At 43.6% G+C, this 16,641-nt stretch overlaps 1 protein-coding gene across 1 annotated transcript in view; it reads left to right on the forward strand.

Moving 5' to 3' along the window:
- The window catches only part of SH2D4A (SH2 domain containing 4A), a 70,339-nt gene that overhangs the window by 25,867 nt on the left and 27,831 nt on the right, over positions 1-16,641 (forward strand). Inside the window, exons 3-4 of the mRNA XM_012663049.1 lie at positions 1,240-1,399; positions 2,926-3,097. Of these exons, the coding sequence (XP_012518503.1) occupies positions 1,240-1,399; positions 2,926-3,097 (332 nt within the window). The remainder of the gene's footprint in view (positions 1-1,239; positions 1,400-2,925; positions 3,098-16,641) is intronic.

Here is a 16,641-nt window from a genome sequence, read left to right on the forward strand (position 1 = left end):
CTGCAGAAGCATCCCTTGCAGTGGGAAGAGTAGAAAGCACAGGCCTGGCTTTGGGCAGCCTGCTTTTGTAAGGTATCCAGAGGGCACGGTATGCAGAAGGCCCCCAGTACATTGGACAGAAGACACTTTAATTGGAAACCGTCTTATACGTAGTGTAAGAAGCCAAGAGACAGTCCCCGTGTGGCTGTCTCACCCTTGAAGCACGGCCCAGCACAGCCACTGGTCAGACGCCCTGTTCCACACACTCAGCACCACTGGCTAGTTTGGGGTCTCGGCTGGACTAACTTTGGACCACAGTGGCCCTAAGTGAGTCTGACATATTCAGGGACTGTCCCTCTTGGTCTCTGCTAGGTGTACCGCACCCGCCTGGGGTTGCAGAGCGCGTGGCCCGTGTGCTCGCATTTCAGGAGCTCTAGAGTGTAACCCGACCTGCGAGACCGATTGTAAACAAGGGTTATTTAAGTGGCTTCACCAGGTATCACGCTACCTGGTGGTAGTATCTTCTCACAAGCTGGTGTGAATCTCTGAGGCAGCCATGTAAGTAAATAACAGGGTGGCCATGATAGCAGTTAACCTCTATCGAACTCGGTTATGTGGCAGGCACCAGGGAGCACTTGGCATAGTAGCACCTGCCTGCTCTGCAGGGCAGTCCTGTGTGGTCCTATGTCCTGTGTAGTGTGTATGTATGTCCCATTTTGCACATGAGGGAATTTAGTCTTAAAGAGATTAAATAATTTGCCCAAGTCACATAGTTCGTAAGTGGCAGGGCTAGCATTTGAACCCAAGCCGGTCTAACTCTAAAATGCATGCTTTTTACCCATCCACAAAGCCATGGAAGATAATGGAAACACCAAATCCTCAGGTAGTTGTGCAATTTTGGGTTACAGGGAGAGTCTTAGACTTAAGAGGTTATGGAGTCTGATGCTAGCCCAGTGACCCTAAAGAAAACTAAAAATAATGAACACTTCTTCCCATCTCAATTTCTTCCTTTACAAAATAGGCACATGTGAAAACCATACCCATAATATTTTTTAAACACATACTCTTGTTGCAGCTGCCACCTGCTGCCACCAGTACCATTGCTACCTATGGATGCTGCCTGTTCCTAAGCAGGTTGGAAGTGCTTAGCCTCATCTAATATTTTTTTTTTCCCAGAGACCTTAAATACTTGAGTGATGGGGAACCTCATACTCTGTGACTAAAGGTATCTGTTCGATCTGAATTTTTTTTTGTTTGCAGAAAATGGCAAATCTGTCCATTGGAAGCTGGGAGCTGATAAGGAAGTGTGGGTGTGGGTGATGGGCGAACACCATCTCGACAAACCCTACGATGTGCTCTGTAATGAAATCAGTGCTGAGCGGGCCCGGCTGAAAGCGGAGCAGGAGGCTGAAGAGCTCAGGTATGAGATCTGCAAACCAGCGAGAGACGTTAAAAACTCTCCACACTTTAGAAAACACTGCAAAAGATGCCTGCTGCTCACAGTATCTGGTGGGAGAGTGGGGTGGGCTTTGAGGGTCACGAAATTATTTTGGATCTCTCTGCAAATTTCTTTAGACTTTTGGTCCTAAAGACCTTCATTCCCACAATGCTGTGAGATTAGCTGCTTCGTTTTGCTGTGTGTCCTTCTAGTTTTGATTTGTGATCAGATTTGATATGAGTATGCAAATTTCCCATCCGTCATCATTGGCTTTCCTGGAATCGTGTTAGAGCAACACAGGCCAACACAGCTGAGTGTCAGGAGTGTATGTGAGAAATGCAATCGCTGCTCAAGCTTCGGACCTTCTAAGAAGAAAAGGTTGCTCAGATATGGGTAGCTGAACAAATAGGCGCTGTGGGAAGTCAGAAATGAACAAGGAGCTTCCAGTCTAGGAAGGGCAACAGGCAGATACACAACTAGCTGCAGCCCATGCGGGCTGTGATTTGTGCTGTAAGTAAGGGATAAACACAGAGCTAACCAAGCGCAGGTAGGAGTCTATCATTTTGATCCACAGAACAGGTGAAATCTGAACGGAACCTTGAAAGATAAGTAGTTTTCCAGCTACAGAAGGTCAGGAAGGAAAGTGTAGGCAGTGGGCATAATCGAGACCCCTAGACTTGACTATGGGTGGTCCTTTGGGGAATGGTGGGGTCTTCTGAGCATTTGGGGTACACTTAGGCAAGTGGCGGAAGACACGGGCCATGTTCTAAAGTGTCTTGAAGGCCAGGTGTAGGAGTGTGGACCTTATTCTGTGGGCAGCGAGGAGGTTTTTGGAAAGGGAAGTGACATAATCAACTGGAGACATAGGGAAACTGAGGCAGGTGATGGCACCCCACTGCTGGATGGTGCCTGGGGTGGCCTCTGTGAAGCTTGCTGTCCCTTGGGATCCTCCTCTGGCTCTGGGCAGTGGTGGTGCCAGCCCTACTCTGAGCTGGTCAAGTAGCCATCAGGGTGGACAGGAGGACCTGGGTTCAGTTCCCGAGGGCTGGTGATGGGAGCAGGCTCTGCTGCGTAGTGGACTTCCAAGGGCTGGCGATGCTGCCCAGCAACGCCTGTGACTTTAAAACTGCATCTGGACAGATGATAAAGGGGCGATTTGCTGACCGATCAAAAGGAGGCAGTGTGCTCTAGCAGTTTAGCTTCCAAACTGGGAGCTGGGCAGACCTGTGTTGAAGTCTTGGCTGTGCCACAATGTGGTCTTGGAGATATTATAACATTTCTTTGAGGCTCTTATAACACAGTGAGGATAGCAGGGTTTTTCTCGTAGGTGGTTATGAGGATTGAGGTCTTGTCACTAAAGTACCTAGCAAAGGGCCCAGCCTATCATAAGCCCTGGGTAAATGGTATCTGTTTCTGTTTTCCACATATGTTGAAGGTCGACATCTGCTTTGGAAAAGCTGTCCCGGTTGAAGAATGTTAGTGATGATTCCACTTTTGTTTCTCTTCAGAAAAACCCGGTCTGAAGAATTCACCAATAGCTTAAAAACGAAATCGCAGTACCAGGGTCTACAAGCCCCAGATAACCGGGAGGCTCAGAACATCTGCAAGACGGCGACAGGAGGAGAGGAACTGCGGCAGGGACCTAGCCCAGCACCCACGCTGGGAGAGGAGAAAATCCGAGTGAGTCTTTCATGTCTGTAAATGTGCAAAATTTCATACCTAGGGCAGATAAAGATATTGGGGCCATGGAGACGAAGGTGGCCATGCATCAGATCTGAAACTGGGTGGGATACCGCCCTGCTTTAAGGTTCTGCTGTTCATTTCATTCTGGGGGGATTTGGCTCCCCTGCGACTTCACGAAAAAGACAACACCCCTTTTTCATGGGACTGATGGTACTAAGAACTCTAGGAATAAAATTAGGCATTTTAAGATATTTTCAGGTGCACCCCCCCCTTCCCACCATTATATATCTTCTGTTTTAACAGGTTGGCAAACTTCTTCTGTAAAGGGCCACTTAGTAGACAGCTCAGGCTTTGTGGCCACGCGGTCTCTGTCACAGCTACACACCGAGGAGTGAGAGTGGCTACGTTCCAATAAAACTTCACTTTCAAAGACAGGCAGAGGGCTGGATTGGGCACATTTGCGATTTAGGTTGCGTTCTGTTGAGTCTTCCCCTCTTTTTGCAGACTCGAAACATCAGCGCTCTAAACGTTGGCTTTCACAGATTGTGCCTGTGATTGTGGGGACAGTTGCATCCCCAACATGATGGAATTTTATGCTCAGAACTAGTATGAATTCTCCTATGGTTCTGGTGGTTTAAAAAGCTCATACATAATTTGCTGCTTGGATTATGGTTTGGAAGAATGATAAAACTATTATGAAATACCTTATTCTGCCAGGAATTTAATTACACTGAGAATTAGCAGGTATTTGCGGTTGTTTGACTTGTGTTCAAGTCCCCATCCCTGTGACACTGGTTGTGTGTGCTCGTGACTTCTTTGAGGCTGTCACATGGGGATATGGTTATTTCCTGCCTACTTTGCCAGTCTAGTAAGAATCTAATAACCAACATGGGTCAGGGGTTATTACATGGCAAAACACACAGCTGAGTGTCTACCTAATCCTCATGATGACGTTGTAAACTGGAGACTGTTTGTATTTGTGCATTTTACAGGTGAGGAAGCTGAGGCCAGGTGTGTTTGGTTAAACAACCTGCTCAAGGTCTTATTCAAACCCATGTCTGCAGGACCCCTATGTCATTCCTTAACTATTCACTCTTGCACTCGATTGCCTTGTTAGTATGAGGAATGTGAAGAAGCTTTATAAAGGGCTGCAAATATGAGCCTCAAAATATTTAGGAGCATAAAATTCTAAAATTTGGTTTACATCTCAGGGGCAGCCCTAGGTTCTTTCCGCAGATCCCCAGTGAAGCACCCCCACGTTCGCAGGACTTCTCTGCACCCGGCGTGTTTAACATCAACCCCCTCCAAGCAGCTGCCTTCCCAGCACCCCTAAAATAAAGAACAGTAGCAGCAACAAACATCCTTCAAGAGCGTTAAGTATACGTGCTCATCTTTGTGCTTGAATTACAATACTTTCCCAGCAAAAAAATTTTTCAAAAATAGGCCAGAAGATTAAAATAAAATAGATACCATGGTTATTCTTTAACCATCTCATAGATATCATAGGGAGGTGGTGCTGTTCTGTTCCTTGTGTGTCAGCTAAACTGTCACATGGACAGAGAGAGGGGCAGGGGACAGGGAAACATTTAGGTGCAAGGAATATGGAAATAAATGGACGAAGGGTTTTTATATTTCTACTCTTCATCTTTCCCCGTGTTAGAGAAGATGGTCTCAAGGTCTCCTGTGATGTTTGCTGAAGTTCACTCTGACAGCAGGATACACAGGGAGGCAGGTGATCTTCACAGCTACCAGTGTGAGCATTTCAATAGCAGGTCATCTTGTGTCTCTCGCACAGCCGACTTTATGGTAGACTTGTATGTTTATTGTAAGCTCCCTATGTGTTACTCGAGTGGGCTGAATAGTGTCCCTCCAAAATTCACGTCCACCCAGAGCCTCAGACTGTGAGCTTATTTGGAAATAGGTCTTTGCAGATGTAAATTAAGGATCTCAAGATGAGATTGCCCTGGATTTAGGGTGAGCCCTAAGACCAAAGACAGGTGTCTCTATAAGAGGAAGGCCAGGTGAAGGAAGAGGCAGAGAGTAGAGTTATGCTGCCCAAGACAGCAGCCACCGGAAGCTAGAAGAGGCCAGGGGTGATTCTCCCCCGGAGCCTTCAGAGGGGGCACAGCCCTGCCCGACACCTCCATTTCTGACTTCCGGCCTCCAGAATGGTGAGACAATAAGTGTCTGCTGTTTGAAGCCGCCACGTTTATGGTAATTGGTTGCAGCAGCCCTGGAAAAGGAATGCAGTGACTTCCAGCACGCTTTCTCAGAAATGTTTCATCATACTACCCTGATTTAATAAAATGGTTATTAAAACAGAAAGGCAACCAGTTTAGTGGGACTTACATACTTTCTGGAATACCAGAAATAACTTGAATCCCGCCTCCTTCATCTCTTGGTACTGTAACATTGAACTCTTGAGTTCCTCCATTTATAAAAAGGGAACAAATAATCTGTGAGGCAGAAGATGGCAAAGATGTCCACACCTGGGATCTTGGAAACCTGTGAATACGTTGCTGTACATGGGAAAAGGGACTCTGCACCTGTGACGAATGTTAAGGACCATGAGATGGAAGATGATCCTGGATTAAATGGGTGGCCCCACCTGACAGCGTGAGTCCTGGAAAACACAATCTTTCCTGGCTGAGGTCAGAGTCGGAGGGAGATGTGGCTATAGATGGTCAGAGAGATGTGATGTTGCTGGTTTTGACCATGGAGGAAGGGACCCTGCGTGAAGCATGAAGCAAGAACGCCGGCAGCTTCTAGAAGGTGGAAAAGGCAAGGAAACAGACTCTCTTCTGGAGTCTCCAGAAGGAGCACAGCTCTGCCGACACTTTGATTTCAGCCTGGTGTTGGACCACTGACCGACGAAAATGTAAGATAACAAGTTTATGGTGTTTTAAGCCACTGAGTTTATCATAATCTGTTATAGCAGCAATAGAAAACTAATGCAATCTGGTAGAATTCTGTGATGAGGAAATGAGATAATTCTGTGTCTAACACATATCAGATATTTGGTTAGTCACTTTCCTTTTCTTCTAGAAATTCTTTTAACTTAAAAATATAGAAGAAAATGTTGGAAAATCTCTTATATCAGCCTAGGCAAAGAAATTATGAAGAAGACCCCAAAAGCAATCACAGCAACAACAAAAATGAATAAGTGGGACCTGATCAAATTGAAAAGCTTCTTCACAGCCAAGGAAGCAATCAATAGAGCAAACAGACAATCTACAGAATGGGAGAAAATATTTACATGCCATACATCTGATAAAGGGCTGATAACCAGAATCTACAAAGAACCCAAGCAAATCAGCAAGAAAAAAAATCATGTAACCCCATTAAAAAGTGGGCAAAGACATGAACAGAAACTTTTCAAAAGAAGATAGACTAATGGCCAAGAGACATATGGAAAAAATGCTCAATATCTCTAAGCATCAGGGAAATGCAAATCAAAACTGTAATGAGATACCACCTAACTCCAGTGAGAATGGCTCTTAACAAAAAGTCCCAAAACAACAAATGCTGGTGTGGATGCAGAGAGATAGGAACACTCATACCCTGCTGGTGGGACTGCAAACTAGTACAACCTCTATGGAAAGTAGAATGGAGATACCTCAGAGAACTAAAAAGTAAAACTACCATTTGATCCAGCAAGCCCACTACTGGGTATTTACTCAAAGGAAAAAAAAAAAGACATTCTGTAAAAAAGACACCTGCACTCAGATGTTTATAGCAGTACAATTCACAGTTGCAAAGATGTGGAGACAACGCAAGTGCCTATCAATACATGAGTGGATTAATGTATATGTATACCATGGAGTACTACTCAGCCTAAAAAAAGAAATGGTGAACTAATGCCGCTAGTATCATCCTGGATGGAACTGGAGACCATTCTTCTAAGTGAAGTATCACAAGAATGGAAAAACAAACACCACGTGTACCCATTGTTAAATTGGAGCTAATTGATCAACACTTATGTGCACATATGGAATGACATTCATTGGAAATCAAGCAAGTGGGAGCGGGGAGGAGATGGATGGGAAAATTCACACCTAACAGGTATAATGCACACCATCTGGGTGATGGGCACACTTATAACTTTGACTTAAATGGTACAAAAACAATTTATGTAACGAAAACATTTGAACCCCTGTAATATTCTGAAATTTAAAAAATGCAATTCAGGTTTAAAGATTTCTAAGTTTCAGCTATACTTTATTTTAACTATGCTATCTAAAAGGATATTGTCATGTCTTTAAAATTCCGCCGTGTACCCAAGGCCTAAAATCTGTTTATAAAAAGAAAAACCTTCAAGCAGTTTTTACTGAAGTTGGTGGTCATAATGCTTGTCTGAATAACCAAGGAAAGATTTAAAGAGCAATCATCTTCTTGGATTATAAATGATACGCCAAGAAAATCAGCTGTAGATTTACTAGACTTTAGTATAGTATACTTACATACTTTAGTAAATCTACAGCTGATTTTCTTGGAGTAGTCTTTTTAGAAAGTATCTTTTTAGATCTGTAATAAATTTCCACAGGGACAGATAATCGCTAGAAACTGTGCCCCGTATTGTCATAAAGTTTACCAGACCTGAATCGGAAAGCACTTCTTACTGGTCCGATCTAAAAATCTGTCAAGGGCTATGGAGAGTGGGTGAAAGTTAATTTCAACCTGAATATTGATGTGCATTCAGCATCATAGAAGCCCTGTGGCTTCTGAGTCAGTTACTTACAGGAGGTGGTGCTTCTAGTTAATAGTGACCCCTTATATCTGTACTGATTTACTCGTTGCTGCCAGAAGTCCAGTTAATGGAAGAATATCAGTGTTGCGGTTGAGAACAAGGGTATTTTGTCTATGAACGTAAGAGTAGACTGAATTTCTGCGTTTGTTACCAGTCAGTGTTTTCTCAGCTCTGCTCTGATTGTCTTACAAAAGGATCGAGGCAAACATGTCATCAGGGTCCCCCTTTGGGCCTGTGTAGAACTTGGGGTAAATCCTACAGTTCTTTGTTATCCTCCCTCTTGACCCACTAATATTTCTAATAGGATGGAATCAGGTTAATAGAATGCTGAGGTCAGCTTCAAGGGAAGAAAGCAACACAGCGTAGGAAGCCGGGAGCCTGGGGGTGGTGGTCGGTGAAACGGCCGGATCTGCCCTAGTGCTGGTCACTGGGGTGACGGTGTTTGGGGTGAGGAGTGTGACCTTTCAGATCTGTGTAGCCCTGTGCAGCTTTCAAGACTTACGGTCACTGTTCGCTTCATCCACGACACCTGCGGGAGGTTGTCCCTGTTCTCTGAGTGGGAGAATCAAGGGCAATGGTCTGTGCAAAGCCGGATTCAGAGGTGGAGCTGGGGCTCTAACCCGGGTCTCTGACTTTAGGTCCATCTTATTATCTGCCCCAGGGAAGGCATTCACGTCTGTATCTCAAGGATCACACCACTAGGATTAGACTTTGCGGCTTTCCCTGCCCCCATTAGCAGGAATGCTTTAGACTCAGATGTTCTTAGCTTTAAATTAGACAGAAAAGCTTTTTCCGTAAGAAAACATGGAGAAAGGGAAGGAGGGAGGGAGGGGGAAGCACTGGAGAAACAGGATTAAATCCACCTGCCTGGACTCCTTGAGCCAATCTGGTTCACGCCGGGGTTTTTCCAGAACTGACCACTCTAGCACACGCATCCTTCCCTCAGTGTTCCTCACGTTCTTAGGGGGCAGCCTCTGCCCTGTGCCCTGAGAGGGTCCCATCTGTGCTGCAGGGTTTGCTACCTGGGCTGGGTGGGCAAATCTCATAACCTTCTGGAGCCTCTGTTTTCTCATCTATACAAGTGGGAATGAAAAATAACTGCCTTGTTTATCTCCTGGGTTTTTGGGTAAAAGGTACATGAGCTAATGTATTTGGGAATGCTTTGCAAACTGTTAAGTCCCAGTGCAGATCTAAGGGGTTATTTTAACTTGAAACACTAGCAGCCTTGCCCCGTCCTGGGCCGGTTTGGCTGAACCCGTCATTCCCTGAGCAGATGCTCATCAAGGGCTCAGTCTGTGTAACGACAGGTATCGTGGAGCCACGAGGGGGCTTCAGAAAAGGTCTTCGTCTTTCAGGAGTTTTAGCCGCACTGGAAAGAAGAGAAGCAGTTAGAAAGCACTGAGTAAGGAAGGATCTAATCAAATCCCAGGTAGGGAGTGGCCTGCTCCGCTGGTTTGGGAAGCCAGGGATTGAGGAGAGGGGCATGTTAGGGAGGCAGGGAGGCCTGGGGGGAGGGAATCTGCAGTCCTGGCAGCAAAACGTCAGTGGGGAGAAAGTGCAGAGCCTCGTGCGTGGGTCGGGGCGGGGGGGGATGCAGGGAGGAGAACAGTCCAACAGGGAGACAGTACTTTGGCTGGCACTCAGGGAATATAAGTTTGAGTAGCTATTGAGAGGCCACATTACGGAAGAAGAATCAGGCTTTTCTGTTTGTTGTTTGTTTTTTTTTTTTTTTTGCTGCTGTGACAAATTACCAATAAACTTCATGGCTTAACATAACATAGCACCTGTTTGTTATCTCACAGTCCCTTAGGACAAAAGTCTGGCATGGCATGGCTGGGTCTTCTGTTTAGGGTTTCATAAGGCTGAAGTCAAGGTGCTGGCCATGATGGGCTCTAATTTGGAAGCCCTGGAGAGGAAAACACTTCCAGGAGTCTTGAGATTGTTGGTCGAATGAGCCACCTGGCAGCCCTCTTTCCTCATTGGCTGTCAGCCAGGGGGACAGTCTTTGTTTCTGGAGGCTGCCCATGTTCCTTCTCAGGTTTTTCGTGTGGCCCACCCCCACAATGGCCCACAGGCTGAGTCCTCCTCCTGCTTAGAATCTCTTTGACTCCAAATGGAGGAAGTTCTCTGCTTTTAAGGGCCCATGTGATTAGATTGGGTCCACAGGGTAATTTCCCCATTCTGAGGTCTGTAGTTTGTAAGTAACAGCTACGAAGTTCCTTTGCTATGTAACATATTTATGAGTTCCAGGGATTAGGGGATGGATGTCTTTTGGGGCTATTATTATGCCTACCACACCCATGTAGGCAGTACAGGGCTGCCATCCCTTATCTGAAACATCTGGGCCCAGATGTGTTTCAGATTGTATAGAAGAAATGCTGTGTGTATTATATAATCTATAATGTCCCAGCAAGGTTTGGGGCAGCACTATAATCCAATGCTATAAATACTGTAAATAGCCTCATGTTAGTTTTCAGTTAGTTTTTCCCCTAAATATGAGTTATGTATTTTCAGAGCCATTTGGATTTCAGAATTGTCGAGAAGGGATTGTGGGCCTCTAGTCAGTTTTTGAGCTATGGTAATGTAGTGAGAGGAAGTATGATAAAACATAGCCAGGAAAACTGGATTTTCATTTGGACTTTGCGTCTGCAAGACTTCATTTTTTTTAAATCTATGAAATCAGAATCTTGTAAACTGTTTAGTAACCACAGAGCATAAGTGCAGATAGTTCTATGCCCGCATCCAGGCCAGACATCACTAATCAATCACGGCACTCTTTCCTGGTAAGCCAGAGGCTGACGTCACATCCTTGTTGACAGAGTGCTCCCAGGAGTTAGCTGTAGAGATGGAATCTGCTGGACGATTCCTCAAAAGTTTCAGTCTAGCTCTAAAAATTTGGACCCTAAACAAACACCAATGCCCGCATGACCTATAGAGTATTTTTTCATGTCATTACTGATTGTTAAGCAGGGTTTCCATACAGTTTGAGTGGATAAGCCACAGCGTGAGGCCTAGACTTTTGTATTGGAGCAGCAGTTAGGCAGGAGTGGAATGTACAAGCCCAGCAGTACATGGTCAAGGTCAACTCAATTCCATTTCTGTAAATAAAGCATGAATTGTGCATTCTTTGGTCAAGTGGCAATCCTGTCTTGAGCTGCTTTTCACCTCAGCCCTCCACCCCTGACTCAAAACTTTCTCTTGGTCCATTTGGGAAATAGCTAATCTCACATACTAAAAAATGTAGAGAGCTGTACGTTTCCTTCCATGGAAGAGTTTCTGCAGTTTCAGTCAGAACATTAAGTAGCCCAGTCCAAAGATTTGCATTTGGATTATTTTATACCAATGTAAATCGAGTTATATCTTCATTAGAAAATGGCTTCATCCAAGGGAGATTCCTTGCAGAAGAATAAAGGATTTGCCCCAATTTTAAGAGTGAAGAATTTCAGCTTCACCCCTACAGCCGTGAGAAGCAAATCTTGGAAGTTTTAGGAGAGTTGTTTGATCCCTGCTACCAGGTTTAGAAAACTTGAGGTCCAGTCTCAGAGCATCTTTCCTACACACTCAAGATAATCTTTGCAAAAGATTTTATTTTTTTAAAGGATATATTTATGGTGGTTTAACATTTTTATTATACCTAATGACCAAAATTAAGAGTGTCTGGTTAAGTACCAGATACCTGGAGAACATGCTGCCAACACAGTCGAAGAACTCTAGTCTGGGAATGGAAGTTTTAGTCTTTGCAGGCAGCTCTGTGACCTGGGGCAGTACCCTTAAGGGATCAGTTCTTTTTATAAAATGGGGATTGAGTTTAGTAACACTGCTCCTTTACAAAGGAAGCTGAGAAAATTTGTAAATATGAGGAAGCTTGCCCAGTAGGAATATCTGATGGCAGCAGCAACAATTGTCCCCTGAGGTCCTTGGGTTGTGAGATGCTATTCTTATCACAAGCCCAGCCATGGTCCTTCTCATTCTTCAGATGAAGAGTTAGGGAGAAAAGAGGACTGGCTGGTTTGTCCAAGCTGAGGAGGAGGCTGAAATAACATCTAGCTTAGGACTGAGTATATGTTTTTATTTTGCAAAACTGTTGACTTTTGCAAAATATCTGCCTTATCCTCATTTTTTGGCAGTGGTGACGCAACTGAGGAAACTCAGAAATGATGCTCTGCCTAATATTCGTCAGTGTTGTGGCTCTCGGTGGATCACAGTGAACGCTCGGTGTCACCTGCGCCGAAGCGGAGGTGATCGCAAACAGCAGTGTTTGGCTGTCATCCTGCCAGGGTCTGAGACGCGAGTGGGGAAGCAGATGCCATTCCCAGGCAGAGAGGAATGTGACGAGGAGTTAATGGTACACAGAGAAAATGACAGGTGATGCACCATGTGAGCAGACTTCCCCTCCCTGGGGGAGTTTGGGGGAGAGCTGGGCGTACCCTGCAGCTGAGTGGAGATCCTCAGGGACCCTCAATCTGGACGGCCAAAAGAGAACTTGGGGGGGACTAGAGCTCATTCTGAGTGTGGCTGGGAGAACAGCAGACTGTGCTAATTCAAAGATAAGCCCCTCTGTGTTTCTCTGCCTCTGTGTAATTTGTAGTCTGGGAACTCATTAATCACTAGACTGACTGTCCTTGCCCCACGAAGGGGACCTTGAATAAAGCTATATCTGCTCACTTTGAGATTTTATCTCTAGAGAATTGTTCGTTATTTTTAAAGAAATGACCTTCAGAGTAGGCCACCTGGCAAAACAGGAGATTAAAAAAAAAAATTAGAACACAAACATCTGGGATTTGAAGTGTTACAGAAAAAAAATAGAAGACCTTGCAGCCGGCAGATTAAAAAGCCCTGAAGGCTGGGCGCGGTGGCTCGTGCCTGTAATCCTAGCACTCTGGGAGGCCGAGGCGGGCGGATTGTTTGAGCTCAGGAGTTCAAAACCAGCCTGAGCAAGAGCAAGACCCTGTCTCTACTAAAAATAGAAAGAAATTAATCAGACAACTAAAAATATGTAGAAAAAATTAGCCGGGCATGGTGGCACATGCCTGTAGTCCCAGCTACTTGGGAGGCTGAGGCAGGAGGGTCTCTTGAGCCCAGGAATGTGAAGTTGCTGTGAGCTAGGCTGACGCCACAGCACTCTAGCCCGGGCAGCACAGTGAGACTCAAAAAAAAAAAAAAAAACAAAAAAACAAACAAACAAAAAAAAAAAAAAAAAAAAAGAGCCTGTCCCCCATGAGATCATCTTTACCCAAGTGGACCTCTTGCCTCTACCGCCAGGGCAAACGTGCACACACACAAGCACGTGCACAAACACGCCACGCACATTGCATGCACACGTAGCACACACATGCATGCTTTCCACACTGCCCCAAGGCTCTGATACCTCCTTTCAAATCCGTCATTTTACTGTAACAACTAATGATAACAAAAACACTCCACTCAATTGTATATTTGTGAACTTGACATTGAAACCATGGTGGTTTTCAGTTATATTTTTAAGTGTCATTCTAACTCATAGCACTGTGTTCCCCTTAGTAGAAGGCAGTTAAGGAGCAACCTGTAAAATGATGTGAAGATACAACATGAAACTTCCGCTTTTTTCTTCTTTCATGCCTTCCAAGCCACAGTTAAGATTGCTGTCTACCTTAAACTAGAAGTTCTCTAAAACCAGAACGTAATGGTTTGCTTTTTATAAAGGAGCGATTTCAGACATGAGATACTAAGATCAGAATACGTCTTTGGAAGACTAGGAAAGAATATGCTGAATTGATTTTTGGATTCTTACTCATCTCTAAGTGCTATTGCATAGAAACCAAAATTTTGGGTTTTCTGTAGCTTGGGCTTCCTGCAAAGGGTGAAATGCAATAGTAGAAGCACAGATCTTTGAGGTGATTTAAGTGGAGGTGAGTTCTGAGGTTGATGAGCAGACAGGGCTGAGACTCCTGCACCCCACCCAGAGTAGGCACCCTGTGCCTGGGGCTACTGGGACCAGCATGATGTTGCCTTGCTCCTGTCTGCAGACAGCAGTGTCGCCAATCTCTGGGAGGCAAGGGAGTGGGGGTCACACTTACAATAAGGAACCCCACTGAAAACAGAATGAGAAAATGTGTTTGTGAAATGCAAGCTAGAATTTTGAGGATTGAGCTGGATATGCAGAAAAAAGAGGAATAATCCTATCCCAAACCAATAACCATTTTCCTTGACCTATATTCCCTTCTAGTATACATGAAGGAAGTGTTTGGATATTATTTTTGTGAGAGATAAAATATTGGGTATAGCAGGTAAAAATAGATAAGGAATTAGTTGTGCTTATCTTATTCAAGAGTGGAGGCATAATCAAAGGGTTACATAATTACCCAAGTAGTTTCTGTGTAACTAATAGAATTTCGTGGTAGTTTGTAGATTATAAGTAGATGTAAGACGGAATAATCACAAAATGCACCTTAAAAGTCATTTAAGCTGTTGGGCTTTTAAAAACAAGCAAATAAATAAAAACAATATCTTAAATAAAAAGCTTAATACAAAGTAAATTAGAAAAGAGGCAGATTTCTAGTCCTGAGAGTTTATTCGACTTTATTTTGCTACCAACTTCATGATGTACAGCCACACTGCAAGTGGTATTTGCAGTGATTCACTTATCCGATTCATAAAAAGTAGTGTGCTGAGAAGAAAGATACAGAATCCTGAGTCCGGAGACATGGGGTCCTATTGACCATGTACAGATCAGTCATTTGACTCTCTGGGGCTAAGTTTCCTAATCAGCAAAATAGAGGTTACAGTAGCTGCATATCATTGGATGAATGTGAGAATCAAATGGAATAATATACGTGAAAGTGTTTTGTAAAGTGTTATATACAATATGAATATTCTGTGATTTTTTTAGTACTATTTATACTCAGGTTTCTGTGTTCCATTGCGTCAAGACTTGCTCAGTCGTATTTTTAACACTCTGAATATTCTCTTAACCATCCTTTACTGCTTTATGTTTTACGCTTTATATTTAACAACTCCCTTATTTTCCTTGTCTTTGTCTTTTTCTTTTTTTTTCTTTTTTTGAGTCAGAGTTTTACTTCGTCCTCCCATTGGAGTGCAGTGGCACAATCATAGCTCACTGTAACCTCGAACTCCTGGGCTTGGGCAGTCCTCCCACCTCAGTCTCCCAAGTAGGTGGAACTACAGGTGTGCGCCACCATGCCTGGCTGATTTTTTTATTTTTTGTAGGGACAGGGTCTTGCTGTGTTGTCCAGGCTGGTCTCCAACTCCTGGACTCAAGCAATCCTCCTGCCTTGGCCTCCCAAAGTGCTGGGATTGCAGGCGTGAGCCTGGCTGCCTTTTTCTTTTTCATGGATCCTGTATCAAGCATCTCCCTGGGCGAGAATGTAAGCGTGGCCTTCTAAACTCTTTCGTGTCTGAAATGGTGTGCCCCACCAGCTGTACCAGCTGTGCGTGATTGCATTTCTGAGAATGTCACTGCCCAGTCTGTTTGCACATGGCTGAAGGGGGTTGTAGGGAGAAGGAGTGATAGAAGTGAACTAATGCTCATCTAAAATGACAATTCAGTGTTCCAATATGCTCAAAATAAACTCAGAAATTAAAGACGATGTTTATTTAAAGTTGCGCCATAAAATTGCACACGATATTAGAGTCTTCTGTACTTTTAAGTCAGAGCATCCTGTCTCTCTGCATAGATTTTGCTAGGAATGATATTAGAGAAATGGGGAAAAGATATCCTCGAGTACCCATTGTCCTAATTCATGTTTCAGTAAAGTCACTCTACAGGGAGCATGTACCATATTTTCAAGCAATAAAATTTACTGTCTTGCTTTTCATCTTGTTAGTCTAGTTGGCCTTAGGAAAATATCTGCACTCTTTCTACATTATTATTATTTATAACTTTATCAAGTAGAGTGCCATTATTCTGCCTCTCACATTATTTTACAAGCAAAAAGCTAAATCCCAGTGTGTTCAAAAGCTTAATATTGTAGTCATTATTGGGAAATTCTTTTTTTTTTTTTTATTATTTGAAATGGCTGGGAAGAGGATGATCTGATTATTTCAGTGACCTGGTTAGTAAATGGGTGAGTTTTAGACCATTGATTTTCAGAGTATTTGAATTCAAATAGTCTGTCTTGATTAATAGTAAAAGTAGACTGAATATCTTTTAATGATTGAGAAAGTGTTTCATGAATTTATTGTGTGTTAATTCACTCAGCAAATATTTATGAAGCCTGCCAGGTGACAGTCACGGTTCTGTATGCTGGGGCTGCAGGTGGTGGTGACTTAAGCTGGCATGGTCTTTGCCCTCATCGGGGCTGTTAATCTGACCATCATTCTGTCTAGGAATGCCATGGATTTAAGAAGTCCAAGAGAATAGGATGAGTAAATATTTAACTATGTAGTCTCTTTGCAAAAATAAACTCTTGATTTTTATCCTCTTAATTCATTATTTTCATCTTTTTCCATAAATACCGAGTACTCGAAATGTTCCATTTATTGGAGCTTTCTGGTTTATTTGGAATTAAAGGCACTGGTAATCTTTTGACTGCATCACCCTACTTTTAAACAAAGGGAATATTAAATTAGAAGCCAGAATGAACTGTTTTTCAAACCAGTGTTAAAAATGAACATAATTAGAATAATCCTTCTCATGTGACACATCGTCTCGTGGGGGAAGTATAATTTGTAACCATGTAACATTGATGTTGCCAGCAGCATCTTTTTGTAACCCAATTGCTTATGTGGATTTGAATTGCTATACTACTATGTTTAACAGTAATAATTTTTTAATATTATCCTCTGCCCAATCTGA

The sequence above is a fragment of the Propithecus coquereli genome, unplaced genomic scaffold (assembly GCF_000956105.1).
Source record: "Propithecus coquereli isolate 6110/MARCELLA unplaced genomic scaffold, Pcoq_1.0 Scaffold79, whole genome shotgun sequence".
In the NCBI taxonomy this organism is placed as follows: domain Eukaryota; kingdom Metazoa; phylum Chordata; class Mammalia; order Primates; family Indriidae; genus Propithecus; species Propithecus coquereli.